Consider the following 16,232-nt stretch of genomic DNA (forward strand, 5'->3'; position numbering starts at 1 on the left):
CAACATGGTCAATTACCATGCCATTTATCACCAATTAAATCAATTAAGTTGGGCAGTGGTAGGGCACCTACCGCCGCCTAACTTTTGGTGCAGTTTTGAGAATTTGTACCTAGGTTTTTAACTTTTCTCCATGCCCTAATTTCACTCCCATAGTTGCTTTCTTTTTAGGATCCTAAATTTAAGCCTTTAATTAAGCTAGGTATATACATTTAGCCACTCATCCCTGGTTAGTTTTCAAACAGGCCAACTGAGTCAGCTAATTCCCCAAGATAGGATAGGTATAAAGGAGGAAAAGTCCATAGTATGTTATTGAGAAAGACATGGGGAAAGCCACTGCTTGCCCTGGATCGGTAGCATGGAATGATGCTACTCTTTGAGTTTTGGCCAGGTAACAGTGACCTGGATTGTCCACCGTGAGGACAAGCTACTGGGCTTGATGGACCATTGGTCTGACCCAGCGTTTTTGTGGCATATGTATGTATTCTTATGTTCCTACGTGTGCTAAGTATAGGACAATCAAACCATTGTAACATCACTAATAAAGGTGACTCTGAGACACTGTGGAATGAGGCATTATGACATCACAATCTCAGCTCTGGAATGTTGCTCTCATTGAGGTTCCGGAATCTTGCTATTCTTTGAGATGCTGGAATGTTGCTACTCCTTGGGTTTTGACCAGGTACTGGTGACCTGGATTGTCCAACGTGAGAACAGGCTACTGGGCTTGATGGACTGTTGGTCTGAGCCAGTAAGGCTGTTCTTATGAAAGGTAAATAACACCACTGGCAAGTTCTGCTGAGAATAAATTGAGGGTTTATCATGTATCCCTGGCCCAAAGCACAGCTCATTCATGTCCTGCTGTTTGTCACCTGTTTTATTTTCCTTAAACTTGCCTAACCCAGCTCGGATGCAATAGGATTACTTTGGAATACACTGGCAAAAAGCTCTATGCCATGGGGTGATTTATTTTGAAAAAAATTAAAGGGAGTGCTGGTCAGTAGTTGTGTGATAAATTATAAAAATAATAAGTCTCTGAATTCTGTGATGCTCTGTATTATTGAGTAAATATATGTCTTCTTGTCTGTTTCCATTGCATTATGACACTGGTATTTGGAAGGGAAAGCAAAAGAGAATCTGGAGGTTTTTGAAGTAAATTCACGCATTCTGTAGTGTTCTCACGGCTGCCGTCTTTCACTTCAATAATAGATTGTTAATAAATATAGTATATTTTATTGTCTTGCTACTATACTTAAATTCATCTTATTTATTGACTCCTCCTCATACTTTACTTCAGCAAGATCTGTAGCTGGTAACTAAAAGCAAATCAATAAAAAATGCTAAAGTTTGCATATTTTAAGCTTATAAATTGCTGCTATTTTGAAGCTTTCATTCATCCTAAATTGTCTTTTGTGTATTTTTGCTCTGCTTTTCACAATGAAAATGGTTTATTGAAGCCAACTCTTCAATACACCAGAGGAGTTCTTTCCTGTGAATATTGTATTTTCATTGAGACCGGGAGAGGGGAGGGAAGAGGAAGTAGAAATTGAATGCAGCTTAGTCTCATACCATCTATAATGTGGACATATTCCTACTGATGGGACATCGTTGCTTAATTGTGTTGAGCTGGATTACTTGCCGAGTGTACTATCAGTTACTTACTCCCTTTTCTGCAGTCTGGGTTAGTTTACACTGAAGAAGAGTGGGAGCGAGAATGGAATGAACTGCTGAAGTTAGCTTCAAGCGAACCACGCACACACTTCAGCAAAAGCGGAGGAACTGGTGGTGGGTAAGTTTGCATTCGTCATTCGTCTATAAAACCTGTTAGGAAAGACAGTATTTATTTTCACCCTTATATTATGTGTTATTCATAGAAGCAAACTGGTGTGCACAATTCATCTTCCTTCCCTTTTGTGTGGATTTTTATTTGGACATATGTGTTAAATGTTTTTATCTCTTTTAACCCTTTAATTGGCAGATGGTGTAACGTCTGCTTTACGTAACTTGATGTTGAACGAGAGCATCAGTGCCAAGTAACAGGCATTTGGAGATGCAGATCTCCCATAAGAGCCATAGAAGACACATGTTGCTTCTGAGCAACAAGCCAAATAAAGAGTTAAGATCATTTGTATGTACAAGTCATGTGCTTGCCTCATATACCATGTTTCCCCGAAAATAAGCTTTAGCATGATTTTCAGGGTAGGACTTAATATAAGCCCTACCCCCGAAAATAAGCTCTAGTCATCGGCAGTAGCACTCCCTCCCCTCCCACCCGCCAATCCTTCCATCTCTCCCTCCTATCCGAACCCCGATTGCAAGACCGAAATACCTGGTAACAAATGGCAACACAGGCTGGATCGCAGCCTGCCCTTCTCATGTCCGGCCATTCCGTGCCGCGTTGCTGATGACATCATCAGTGATGCAGCAGAAGAACACCCGGACGTAAGAAGGATAGGTCGCAATGCAGCCTGTGCTGCTGATGCTGCCGTTTGTTTCCAGGTATTTCGGCTCGCAGTCGGGGTTCAGATGGGAGGGAGAGATGAAAGGGTCAGCAGAGGGGGGGATGCGCAGCGGTGGCAGGGGGGATGGGAAGGATAGAAAGATGCTGCACAGGGGGATGGGAGGAAGAGAGGAATAGAAGCTTCAAGGGTTCTGCTGCACAAGGGATGGGTGGGATGGAAGCTTCAAGGGTTCTGCACAAGAGATGGGAGGGAGGGAGGGATAGAAAGATACTGCACAAGGGGATGGTAGAGAGGGGAGGAAAGATGCTGCACATGTGGGGAGAGAAAGGAAATAGGAAGAATTGGGGTGGAGGAGAGGAAGGAAGAGATGGTCATTGTACATGAAAAAAATAAGACCAACCCGAAAATAAGACCTAGTGCCTTTTTTGAGCCCAAAATTAATTTAAGACAGTGTATTATTTTCGGGGGAAAAATGGTAGTACCAAATGTACCTAACAGTTATATTTCAAATGGAAAGAACACAGGAAAAGTCAAAAAGAGTGTCATCAAGTGGTTAGGAGAGCGAAAAGAGAATACGAAGAGAGGCTGGCCAGGGAGGCAAAAAACTTCAAATCATTCTTCAGATATGTTAAAGGGAAGCAACCGGCGAGGGAGAAAGTAGGACCTTTGGATGATGGAGACAGAAAGGGAGTGATAAAGGAGGAAAAAGAGGTAGCCGACAGGTTAAACACATTTTTCTCGTCAGTCTTCACAAGCGAGGACACATCCAGTGTACCAGAACCCGACGTGATCTTCCATGGAGACCAAGAAGAAAAACTGTCAACAATAGAGGTGAGCCATGAGGATGTCCTCCAACAGATAGATAGATTGAAAAGCGACAAATCACCAGGCCCAGACGGTATCCACCTAGGGTACTAAAAGAACTAAGAAATGAGATAGCAGGAATACGCCAACAAGTTTGCAACCTATCCTTAAAAACTGGAGAGATCCCGGAGGACTGGAAGATAGCAAATGTTACACCTATCTTTAAAAAGGGGTCAAGAGGAGACCCGGGAAACTATAGGCCGGTCAGTTTGACATCGGTTGCGGGCAAGATGGTAGAAGCACTGATAAAGGACAGCATCTGTGAGCACATCGAAAAAAATGGGCTGATGAAAGCGAGCCAACATGGCTTCTGCAAGGGAAGATCGTGCCAAACAAACTTACTGCACTTCTTTGAGGGGGTAAACAGTCAGTTGGACAAAGGGGAACCCGTAGACATCATTTACCTCGACTTCAAAAAGGCCTTTGATAAGGTACCCCATGAGCGGCTACTTAGGAAACTGTGGAACCACGGGGTGGAAGGGGACGTGCACAGGTGGGTCAAACACTGGTTGGCAGGCAGAAGGCAGAGGGTTGGAGTGAAGGGTCATTACTCGAGCTGGAGGAAGGTCACGAGCGGGGTTCCGCAGGGGTCTGTACTCGGGTCGCTGCTGTTCAATGTATTTATCAATGACCTTAAAACGGGGACGAAGTGTGAAGTTATCAAATTTGCGGATGACACTAAATTCTGTAGAAGGGTTAGAAATGCGGAAGAGTGTGAGGACCTACAAAGGGACCTAAGCAAACTGGAGGAGTGGGCGAATAAATGGCAGATGGACTTCAATGTGGGGAAATGCAAGGTCCTGCATTTAGGGAGAAAAAACCCGATGTTCAGCTACCAAATGGGGGGATTAGTGTTAGAGAGAAGTAGCCTTGAAAGAGATTTGGGTGTACTGGTGGACACAACAACGAAGTCAACAGCACAATGCGCAGCAGCCGCGAAGAAGGCAAACAGAATGTTGGGTATTATTAAGAAGGGTATTATGACCAGAACGAGAGAAGTCATACTGCCGTTGTATCAGGCAATGGTGCGCCCGCATCTGGAGTACTGTGTTCAGTATTGGTCACCGTACCTTAAGAAGGATATGGCAATACTTGAGAGGGTCCAGAGGAGAGCGACACGAATGATTAAGGGCATGGAAAACCTTTCATACGCTGAAAGATTGGAGAGACTGGGGCTCTTCTCCCTGGAAAAGAGGAGACTCAGAGGAGACATGATAGAGACCTACAAGATCATGAAGGGCATAGAGAGAGTAGAGAGGGACAGATTCTTCAAACTTTCAAAACATAAAAGAACAAGAGGGCATTCGGAAAAGTTGGAAGGAGACAGATTCAGAACGAATGCTAGGAAGTTTTTCTTTACCCAGCGTGTGGTGGACACCTGGAATGTGCTTCCAGAAGACGTAATAGGACAGAGTACGGTACTGGAGTTCAAGAAAGGATTGGACAATTTCCTGCTGGAAAAAGGGATAGAGGGGTATAGATAGAGGGCTACTGCACAGGTCCTGGACCTGTTGGGCTGCCGCGTGAGCGAGGCTGCTGGGCACGATGGACCTCGGGTCTGACCCAGTAGAGGCACTGCTTATGTTCTTATGTTCTTATTAATCAGAAATGCCACCAGCCAACCAATCACTATTTCAACGGCTATACTGAAATGCGTTTTTGTGGCATATGTATCATTATCATCACCATCAAATCTGCTTTTTCTAATTATTTAGAAAAGTGCTTAGTGCTCATAATATATTATAAGAAAAAAACTTATATCAAGTTTCAAGTTTAATAATTTTTTGATTAATCGCTTAATCATACTTCTAAGCGATGTACAGTTTAAAATTACATTTGTTGGGTGACAATACAAAAAACCCCAAAAACAATACAGAATTACAATCAATTTTAACATACTCATAACATTAGGTAAGGAGGGATGAAATACAAATCTTTAAAGTAAAGAGAAAACATTTAAGGGAAAAATACAGAAGGTTAACAAAATAACAAAGATAAAATAAGATAAAATTTAATAGGGTTATCGGATACTAAAATTAGTTTTCAAAGGCATCCTTGAAAAGAAATGTTTTTAAATTACTTTTAAATTTTCCGAATTCCTGTTCTTCCCTTAAGAATATTGGAAGGACATTCCAAGTCTGTGGTGCAGTAACCGAAAAAATAAATTGCCTCTTGTATTAATAATTTTCAACGAAGGAATAGTCAATAGGTTTTGTTCATTAGATCTCAAAACTCTATTTGCGGAATATGGAATTAATAATTTAAATAAAAAGGCAGGAGTCTTATTACAAAGGGTTTTGAAGGTCATTATACAAAGCTTATACGTAATTCTATGAATAACTGGAAGCCAGTGTGCATTTTTAAGAAGTGGTGTTACATGGTCAAACTTTCTAGATTTGGTTATAAGCTTAATTGAGGCATTTTGAATGATTTGAAGACGTTTTATTTCATTTAACGCAATTCCTTTGAAGAGAGAATTGCAATAGTCGATTTTAGAAATCACCAAAGAGTGAATAAGGATATTAAGTGATTTGGAACATAGAAATTTAGAAATAGATCGAATTTTACGTAATCTGTAAAAGGTAGTTTTCATAATATTACTAATATGATCATGAAAATTTAGTTTATTATCAAAAATCACCCCTAAAATATTTAAATTATTAACCAATAGAAGGGGGACGTTTTGTATAGAAATTGGAGTAACAAGAGGAAAACTCTTTCCATGGAAAAAGCATAACATTAGTTTTTTTTAATGTTAAGTGCCAATCTGTTTGTATCCAGCCAGTGATAAATTTGGTCAAGTTTCTCATTAATCGCTAAGATTTCAGAGGTATCATTAGTGTTTAATGGATGCAATATAAATATTTTAAATGACTTAGCTTTATAGCCATTTTCAGCATCGTCTTGTTTCTTATTGTTTTTAAGATTTTTTAATCTGCATTGGGAAGGGACCCATTCAACATGTTTCGTCCCATGGCTTTCTCAAGAATAGTCTCCCCTTCACTCTCATCATGCACCATCCCGACTTAGTTTTTAATGTCAAAATGTCATGTTGTCATCAGACTCTTACAGGCCCTGTCATTTTGTATATGGTTGCTATAGCTTGGCAGGAAAGAAATTTGGGGGCTACATTGAATGATACCTCATATAGTAGTCATAGTAGAGCTGTGGTGATTTTTCAAGAAGTTTGCTTAGATTTCACCTTCTATTCAGTCTCAGTTGCATAAGATACTAATAGATATGTGGACAGGCAAGAAAAATTTGGTTCATTTTCTTTTAGGATACATGTTTGAATTTTTTAGTAGATTTCTCTTTCAATTGGTTTTACATATTTGTTTTAATAGAGACTTTTTGGAGCTCTTGAGCGCATTAAGGTTTTGCACTTACCACATATTGCCAGCAAAAATTAATGCATGATAAGTGCAAAGCAGGGCAGGCAGTTACCACATGGATATTGTGTACCATAAGCCCAGGCATGTAACACAGCCCAGTTGCTGTTAACATGACAAATGTGGCCTGAGCTACCAGTCCCTTTCCCTATATAAGGAAGGATGAACCCCAGGCAGTAATACTACAAGACTACTGCTAGGGGTTAGTGGCATCACTTTGAACCCATAGCCTGATGGGACAGGATCAAAGGGGGACTCTTTCCATTCCTTGCTACTAGACCACTATGGCTTACATCAAAGTAAGTCTAGGGCTGAAGATAGGTAGGTGGAGCTGACTTTCATGGGAGGATCTTGCAGGTAGGTAGAGCTGAGCTTCATGGGAGGATCTTGCAGAGGTTCAGTTATCAGAAGATTGGAGAGGTAGTAGTGGTAGTGGGGCGAATTGAGGAAATCTGAAGATAGGATTAGGTGTGGGGAAATTGAAGAGCGGAGATCAGATCAGGAGAGCTGATTGGGGTTAGGGCCACACTATCATGTCCCACATTACGCATACGGTTGAGTCTGTACTGAAACTGATGGATTCATGGATGCAAAACTTTAAGCTTAAATTAAATCACAAAAAGACCAAGTTTTTTGTGGCATCACCGCACAAAAAATTCCATGAACTATCAATTACTATAGACTCAACTTTACATACAATCCACCCAATGATTAAAATATTGGGAGTCGTTATTGACCAACATTTGACTATGAAAAATGGATTCTGTGGTACAAAAGGGCTTTTATACTTTATAGAAGCTCCGGACCATAAAACCATATTTTGAGTTTTCCGCTTTCAAACCTCTAGTCCAATCATTACTATTGAGTCTCCTTGACTACTGTAATATAGTTTATTTAACATGTACTACGAAAGAGATGGCTAGACTTAGATTAATTCAGAATAAGGGAGTGAGATTGATTTATAGTTTGAAGAAGTATGATCATGTGACTCCATTCTATCGTGAGTTACACTGGCTCCCGATAGAGGCTGGTGTACTGTTTAAGTTGGGTTGCCTTTGTTATAAGGTCGCGAGTGACATTGTTCCTATCTATATGATTGGTAGATTTCTCATAGTAGTTCACAAATACAGTAGAAAATCTCATGCCATGTTTATTTTTCCTTAGTTTCAAGGTTGGATCATACATTAGCATCTCAGGCAGCCTCCTACGATAAAGAATTTTGACCGCTGTTAAGTAAAGCTTTTTCTTACAAACATTTCAGAACTTTGCTGAAGACATCTTTTCTCAAAGCATTTGGATAATAGTTTTAGGCATTGCTTATGTTATTTTATTGCTAATCTTTTGTTAACCGCGTTGAACTTCTGGTTATGCGGTCTATAAGCATGATGTTATGTTACGTTATTGCTAGTAGCACATCTTGAGGTTGGCGGTAAGTGCAGCTGGACCATTATCAGTTACGACAGCTAGTGCATGGTACCCACTACATGCTAGATGTCATTAGCAGCCACACTTCTGATCTGCCTTGTCATGCCCCATTCCCTTTCCCTACCTGTATTAAGCAGCTAGTGAAGGTGTGCCGCCATGCTTCTGGTTTTACCACATGGTAGATGTTAGTACAGTTCTGTACTAACTTCTGTGCAGTAAAACCCACACTAGCTGTTTAATGCAATGTAGTAAAAGAGCCCCTAAGTTGACATTGTTCTTCAACCTTTATACACCTATGGATCGGCGGAAATAAAAGAATTATTTTGTGAACCAGCAAACTACTAGGACAGAAATTTTAAAAAACCCGTTTCTACCCTGTCTCCGCGAGCTCAGTCCCCGCAAACCATCTGATCCCATCTGCACAAGCCTCAGTTATGATTTCATAGTGAATGTATTTTATTAAAGTATAAAAAGAAACAATATTCTGTACAATTGTCATTTTATAAATAATACAGAGCAAGGATCAACAAAACCCCTGTCTTCCCTCCCCTTCACATATATCCCCTCTACTATCAAGAAAACTGAATAAGCCAAATTATTACAGAATGCTACACAGAAATATCATGCTAACATAATACTGCAGTCACACATGACTGGAATAGTGTTAAGAGGAGTGCAACTAGGGCAAGTGCCCCCTGGTCAGAGAGAACCCTAAGCCAGCTGGAAGCTAAAGAAGCACTGCCTGGGCTTTGCAATCCCCAGTTATGTCTAACACCAGCTCTAGCAGGATATATATTTCAAATCTGATATATTCTAATCACAAAATAGAAATAAAATTATTTTTTTCTACCTTTTGTTGTCTCTGGTTTCTGCTTTCATTTTCTTTTCACTCTCTTCCTTCCAGCATCTTACCCTCTCTGTCTCTTCAATCCAGCATCTGTCTCTTCCATGCCCCTTCCATCCACTGTCTATCCTCTCCCCCTTCCATATTGTATCTGCCTTCTTTCTATGCCCCTCTCCCCTTTCCATCAAGCCTGTGCCCCTCTCTCCTTTTTACATGATTCATTCCAGCTTCACTGCTCTCATTTTTATCTCTCCTTCGCCAGATCTAGCATCTTTGTCCCTCTGCTTATTTCTCTGCTGACCCCCTTCCCATCATCAATCTCTCTACTTTCTCATTCCTGTCTCTCCCCTTCCCCTTCTCTAATCTCCCTGCCAGCTGTTTCCTTCCTTTATTCCTTCTTCCTTACCTCCTCCTCCTGTCCAGCAGTACCTCTCTTTTTTTCCCTTTCCCTCCTCCCGTCTCACCAGCATCTCTCCTCCTTCCCTCCAGGTCCAGTAGCAGCTGTCCCTTTATTTTCCCTTGTCCAGCAGCTTCCCAGCCTCCAACAGTGGTTTTCTCCCCTCTCAGCAGCTCTCGGTACTTGCCAGCGCAGCAATTCACTAAGGCAGCCTTGGGTCCTTTGATGGGTCGTACTGCCCCTGAGGAAAGAGGAAGTTGCATCATCAGAGGTGACCACAACTCAGCAAAAGCCCCAAGGCTGCCTTAGTGAATCGCTGCGCTGGCAAGTACCGAGAGCTGCTGGGACGGGAGAAAGCCATTGTCGGAGGCTCCCCATGATCTCGCCGGCCCTTCGTGGACCAGCAGGAAATTGCAGCTCATCAATCTCGCCGGCCCTGCGTGGACCGGGAGGAAATTTCGGTGGATCTCGCCAGCAGGAATTTTCTGAGGACCGACACCGGTCCACGGACTGGCAGTTGAAGAACACCGGACCAGAGCACATTAAATCAATTTAGCCTGAGCTGGATTGTTTAAGGCACACTAATGAAAAGAATGTGGACTAATAAATACACGCCTCTATTATTAAGCAGAATACATACCTTTCCATCTGGAAATGCACACATTTGCTTTCATTTCATATCAGCTGTCCACACAATTTATACTGTAGGCTGTTTCGTAATGGAAACTATATGGGTCATTGCCCTAATTAGCTGCAAGGTACCGTACATCCATACAAACTTGCATGCCTTGCAGTAACACAGGATATTCAAAATTGCCCCTTTAACCTTTACTCACATCATTTATGATATCATCATACCCACTGCTATTTTCCAGTAACAGCTGTAGAGCTGTCATTTCTCTTGCCCTCCAGGGAAATTGAAATGCATCCAATTTAAGTTACAAGAATATGATTCCTTGTAAAATCTTCATACCCTTACACATTTTCCACATTTCACTGTCTAAATAATACAGTTCAAAATCCATTAAAGTAGCACTGGCACCTAGGTGTCTCTATAAAATATCAAAACAGATCTTTCAGAAATCATTGATGGAATGAACCCGTGTGTATTTCTACCTGCGTTGGACAGTGGTAAATATAAGCATGGTGTTTGTAAACAATGCCTGTGAAAGGGAAGGGAAAGGAAGAAGAGATTTTGGATTTAGCTCATACTGGTTTTCAGTTCTAGCTCATTGTGAGTTACTTTCTGGTTGATTAGGCATTTTTTTGTTCCCAGAGGGCTTATAATCTAAGCAGCCTTTTACTAAACTGCGCTCAAAAGTGGTCAGTGCTATCTCCAGCGTAGGTCTTTCCTGCGCACTGAGGCCACTTTTAGCACAGCAGTAAAATGGCCGATTTTCTATTCTTCCCATTAATGGCCACGGGCTAATTTTCCCATTAGCATGTAAGCACTTCCCAACACCTTTTTTTCTAGGCTGGAAGGGCCTGATTCTGTATAGGATGCCCAGTCTCAGCAGCCGCCTAATCGACTTTTGAGAATCGCACATGAATACAGAATCGTGTCCTTCCTAACGGACAGATGCCTAATCCTGCTTAACCACCCCGATTCTCTATCTGGCATCCATGTCACAGGCACCGTCTAGAGAATTGCGTTGCCACTGAGCTGATCGTAGCAAGGAAATCTCCCTGCCACGATAAGCTGAGCAGCAGTGATAGGAAACCCCCAAACCCCACTGCAAGTCTGCTTGCAGAAGAGATGCCCACTCCCTCCTGCTGCCACCCCTGAAACCTCCCACACTGTCCACGGCACGAGGGATGCACATTCCCTCCTGCCACAAACCCCGAAACAATCCCCGATAGGAGTGATGCCGACTCCCTCCTGCCGGTGACCCCCAACCCCCACCCTGCAAAGCCCACCCAGACCTCCTGTACCTTTATAAGCAAAGCTGGCTGGAGGGATGTCTTCTTTCTCCGGCCGGCAAGCCTGCTTCTTCAAAATGGCAGGCCTTCTCCTTCCTGGTGCACCCTGGGATGCACCGGGGAGGGGCCTAAGGCCCTGATTGACCCAGGTACCTAAGACCCCTCCCATAGGAGATGCACTGGGAGTGACTTAAAACTGCTATTGTCCATATCCCTAAGGCCACACCCATTTTATTCAAAAGATAGCAACCCATCATGGGTTCATGATTTTAGTATTGTTGGATTGACCAAGTTAGCCATGCTATGCAAACCTAGCATGGCTACAATGAGACAGCTGTCTCAAGCTACCTGTGTTTCCAACATTTCTGTCACAAGGACAAATTTCCCTGGAGGATCTGGAAAGCATTGGTCTTACAGCATGACTTTTGAGCATGCAGCCTTAGTGCAGAAAAACTTTTCAGAGCTGGTTTTAGTTATTCTTCTAAAGTCCAAGAAGCCAGTGATTGTTGTGACTTATGCTAAGTACTGGAAGACCTTTCACAACTGGTGTGATGATCTTAAGATGTAAGTCTCCAAATGCTTGTCTTAGGGCAGCCAAGTGGATGTGAACATGACAGTACATAAAAATGTATTTATAACCCTTAAAACCTTTGCAGTTTGATGCAGTTAACAATATTAAAAAATCTGTACATTAACAGAGAATTACATATCTGGTAATGTAAATCTTTCAAATACTTCTTATACAAATAAGTCTTAAGTAAAATGTAAATAAGAATTTGAAGTCAGTAGCAATGGCCACTAATTTGACAAGTACAATGTGTGATGGAATAGTTTGTTATGGCAAAGCCCATGGGAGAGCTTATAACAGCTATATAAATGTTAGTGGTGGTTGCATACAGGTAAGTGGCGTATTTGGGTCCACCTTTGTTTGTATTGAATTTCCTGCTGTTTAATTACGGTAATTGACTTGATTTGGTTGGGGAGTTCCCCGTGCCCTCCTTGTTATTTCTCCTCTTTTAGAGATGATCACCTGCTTTGATATGAACTCCTAATGTTTTTTTTCTATTTATGGTTCTCTTCTGTACCCTAAAAATATTGAATTGTAGTTCTGCCCTTCTTTTACCTAGTGTTTCAGTAAGTCTGTATGTCATTTGGTCCTAACTATTGTTTAAAAATTTTTAAACATTATGTTAAAATAAATGTTATTTTTTTCTATGTTGTAACTCGCTTAGTAAAAATTAAATTAAGCGACTCATCAAATTAAAATAAAACTTGAAACTTGAGATGGGGCACTGCCCAGTGACACAAAGAGGCAGAGTTGAAAAATGTAGATGACGCCTTCTGCAGTCCTCATGAGTAAATGGAAAGTACCCATTAGTCAGAACTCCTGTCCCTCCCTACAGGAAAGAAGATTATCAAGGTAAGAACCTAATCTTCTCTTAAAAGAGATTTTAAGCTGAAGTCCACTGCAAAAATTTAACTACACTTCCCAAAAGTCATTGATTTTTATTATTATTATTATTATCTCTTGCACCAGCCTAAAAATAAACCCTAATAGTAGAAGATTGGTACAACCAACTGAGTTTTCTTGCATTGGTAATACATAATATACTGTAGGTCTGTCAAATTACTATCTTACAAACATAACAAATATGTCTGTAACAGAATTTTCAACAAAGCAAGTTAGATTCTAATGTGCTCTTTGGATAGATGTGAGATATAGATAGACAGAGATGTACTATTTAAGATTTTTTTGGCAGGGTCTTGCCTTTTATTATGATTACTTCCTTGCCAGCACTAGCAGCTAATGGAAATAGCACTTAAATTCATGTAAAAATAGAAAACTCTTAGCCCCACAGTATAAGCTTAACCTTCACTGACATTTAAAGATTAACATATTGTTCAAATGCCTTTGCATATAAATTCAATATGACTGGTATATCATAGAAGTTAACCTTGTTTAGGAAGATGAAAGCTGTAATTTTGTTGCTTAAATGCTGCTGTTGAAAATTTGCTCAAGGCTGCCAAACTAAATGCCGCTTGTGCTCTCTGTTGGTGTGGCTGAGCCTGCTGTCACCTTCTCTCCACTCCAGCTTTCCACAACCCTTTCGTTACTAGCAGGCAAATATAGTGAAAATATGTATATACTCCCAATGTCTATATAGGTCGGCTAAATTTGGGCACGAATCCCAGATCTACGTGTAAACTTGGTGCTAAGTTAGGTATTGGCGTTAACAAGCACTTAATTGGCAGTAATTAGGAGTTATACGTTGATTTGTCCTTCACCCTATTCTATAATGTGCATGCCTAAATTTCATAGTGTGGAAATTCAAAGGGGGTGTGGCCAGAGGAGGGGCATGGGCGTGTCATGGGCGTTCCCATAAATTAGGCACAATGTTATAGAATACCTGCATTTACACATCTAGCTACCGTCACTTGGAAGGCAGCAATTACACCAGCCTTTTTGGCAGGTTTAAATGCTGGTGCCCAAAATTAGGTGCAAAATGCACACTAATCTAGTATTCTATAAAACATGCTACACACAGAAGGCTAGATTCTCTAGCACACCTTAGCACTCCTACATAGTAGGCATGCAGGTGCATGGTTGTCAATCAGCCACTAGACGTGCATAGTAGAATCGCGCCTGCAGTTTTGTGTTGGCACGTGAAATGTAGGCCAGCATTTCAGAGGCACATAGTGACACCTAAGCACGTGTAAGGCAACTTCCAGCACAAACCACGCCTCTGCTTGTCTTACACATGCTTAGGCGTGGCTATGCGCCTTCATATGCCTAAGGTAGGCGCATTAATATAGCGCACCTAAGTTTAAAAAAAAAACCATGCTCTACCTTTGGATAGTTAGGTGGTGGTAGCATGCCTACCACGCCTAACTTTATCATGCGCTATAGAGAATCAGACCCAGAGTGCCCTTTACAAAATTCTAGCTTAGTGCAGATCATTTCAGCACCTAATTTGGGGCACCATTTTTTTAAATCTAGCTCATAACATGGTAAGCATTATGCGGTTTTTGTTAGTGATTACATGTGCTCTCTACTGAAGAACGAGCCGGCCTGGCCCCTCAGCCACCCCACTGCTGTAAAAATCCTGCCACTATATGGACTTTAAGGAGGTTCTGCATGTCAGATAACAACAGCCTGTGTGGCCTCAAGAATGTAGCCACAGCTGGAGCCCAGCAAGGAATTTTTCATCAAGTCACAGCTAGCATAAGAAATATTGCCTGTAGAGCTTAATGCAGAATATTGAATACAGCTCAGGGAGGTACAGTTAAGTTTCTGTTTCACCAGGGGTTTGCATAAGATGATTTACATTAATTCTGTTTGAATACTAAAGAGCTGTTTTGCATGCCTTTGCATTTGACTCAGCTCATTAATGTTTTTACAGCAAAATCTATATTAACATAGATTAACGCAAAAGTTTGTTAAGGGTAATGCAATATTAAAACATGTATACCATATTTTTCCATAAGATGTGCCTGACCATAAGATGCATCCTAGATTTAGAGAAGGAAAACAAGAAAAAAACCCATTCTGAACCAAATTGTGCACCCAGCCTCTCTCACTCCCTGCCAGGCTCTGATAGGCTGGGACAGGAGGGATCTGTCCCAGCCAACTAACAAATTTTTCTTCCTCTCCCTCCCCCCTCCCAGTACCTTTTAAAAAAAAATTGCCTGCCCTTTTAAAACACCCCCCACTCACTCACCCACCCACTCACCCTCCCTTCCTTTTAAAACACCCCCCGTCCTGCAGAATCTTTTTTATTTTAAATGCAAGATATCGGAGATGTTTATTTCCAAAAGCTAACATTTAAATTAATAAATGCAAAATAAAACACTTTTTTCTGCCTTTGTTGTTTGAACACATTTTGTTTTGTTTTTTCGTAATTTACTTTGACTCCATGTGTCTCTTTTCTGTTTTTATTTGTTTCTTCTGTTTGTGCAGGGTCTCCTGTCCCTCTGACATTTCTTCTATTCCCAGGTCCACCATCCTTGTTCCTTCTGCATCCCTATTTGCCCTACCCAGCATCTTCCTTCTCTGTCCCTGTCCTACCTCCATGTCTCCATCTGCCCTTTTTCCAGCATTGTCCCTCAGTGTCCTAATCTCCTCCATTTTCCAGCATTGCCTCTATGTTCCACTGTTCCTACCCTCTCCCTTTCTACCATTGACAGTCTGCATCCCTGACCCTGCAGTCCTTCCTCGTCCAGCAATTCTCTTCTATGTTCTTATCTCTCCCCATGTTCAGTTTCTCCCATGTCTCTTCCCTTCTTCTAAAGATCCCCTCCACCCACCCCATCTCACCTCACCTCACCTCAAGGCCACAAATCTTCCTGGCCTGCCTCCCCCCCCCCCAGATGCTGGCATCTTTTCCCCTCTTTCGCTCCTCCAATGCAGTCCCTTTCTTTCCTCTCTACCTGCTCTTCCCCATCCCCATGTTCCTCCTTACTACTCCGGCAGCAGTGATTGCATGCAAACTTCCCCACAGTACTTTTTAAAATGGCTCGTAAGCCTGGTGATCCAGCGGTCTATGGTCCTGCAGGAGCATGCTTTCTGCGCTGCTGCCTGGGCTGCAGTCAGTTCTCGCGAGTCCTGCAAGAACTGATGCAGCCATTCAGAAAGCAGGGCGAGCCCAAAGCACGCTCCAGCTGGCCTATACACTGCTGGACCACCAGGCTTAAGGGGTGTTTTAAAAGGTACTGTGGGGCGGGGGAGGGGGTGTTTTAAAAGACTGGCTGGATATCCATGTGAAGTAGCAGAGTAGCCTGATGGTTAGAGCACTGGGCTGAGAACCAGAGGACCTGACTTCAAATGTCAAGTCAGCTCTTGGTGATTTTTTTAAATTGTGAGCCTTCTAGGCACAGAAAATTACCAGCTGTATCTGAATGTACACTACTTCAATAGTGTTTGGGCTTGCAGGTGA

At 41.8% G+C, this 16,232-nt stretch overlaps 1 protein-coding gene across 6 annotated transcripts in view; it reads left to right on the forward strand.

Annotated features, from left to right (window-relative positions):
• OTUD7A (OTU deubiquitinase 7A) overlaps positions 1-16,232 on the forward strand; it is a 548,435-nt gene that overhangs the window by 441,238 nt on the left and 90,965 nt on the right. For all 6 annotated transcript variants that reach the window (XM_033921034.1, XM_033921035.1, XM_033921037.1 and 3 more), the window contains one exon: positions 1,674-1,786. In XM_033921034.1, coding sequence (XP_033776925.1) covers positions 1,674-1,786 — 113 coding nt within the window. The remainder of the gene's footprint in view (positions 1-1,673; positions 1,787-16,232) is intronic.

Source organism: Geotrypetes seraphini, chromosome 14 (assembly GCF_902459505.1).
Source record: "Geotrypetes seraphini chromosome 14, aGeoSer1.1, whole genome shotgun sequence".
Lineage (NCBI taxonomy): Eukaryota > Metazoa > Chordata > Amphibia > Gymnophiona > Dermophiidae > Geotrypetes > Geotrypetes seraphini.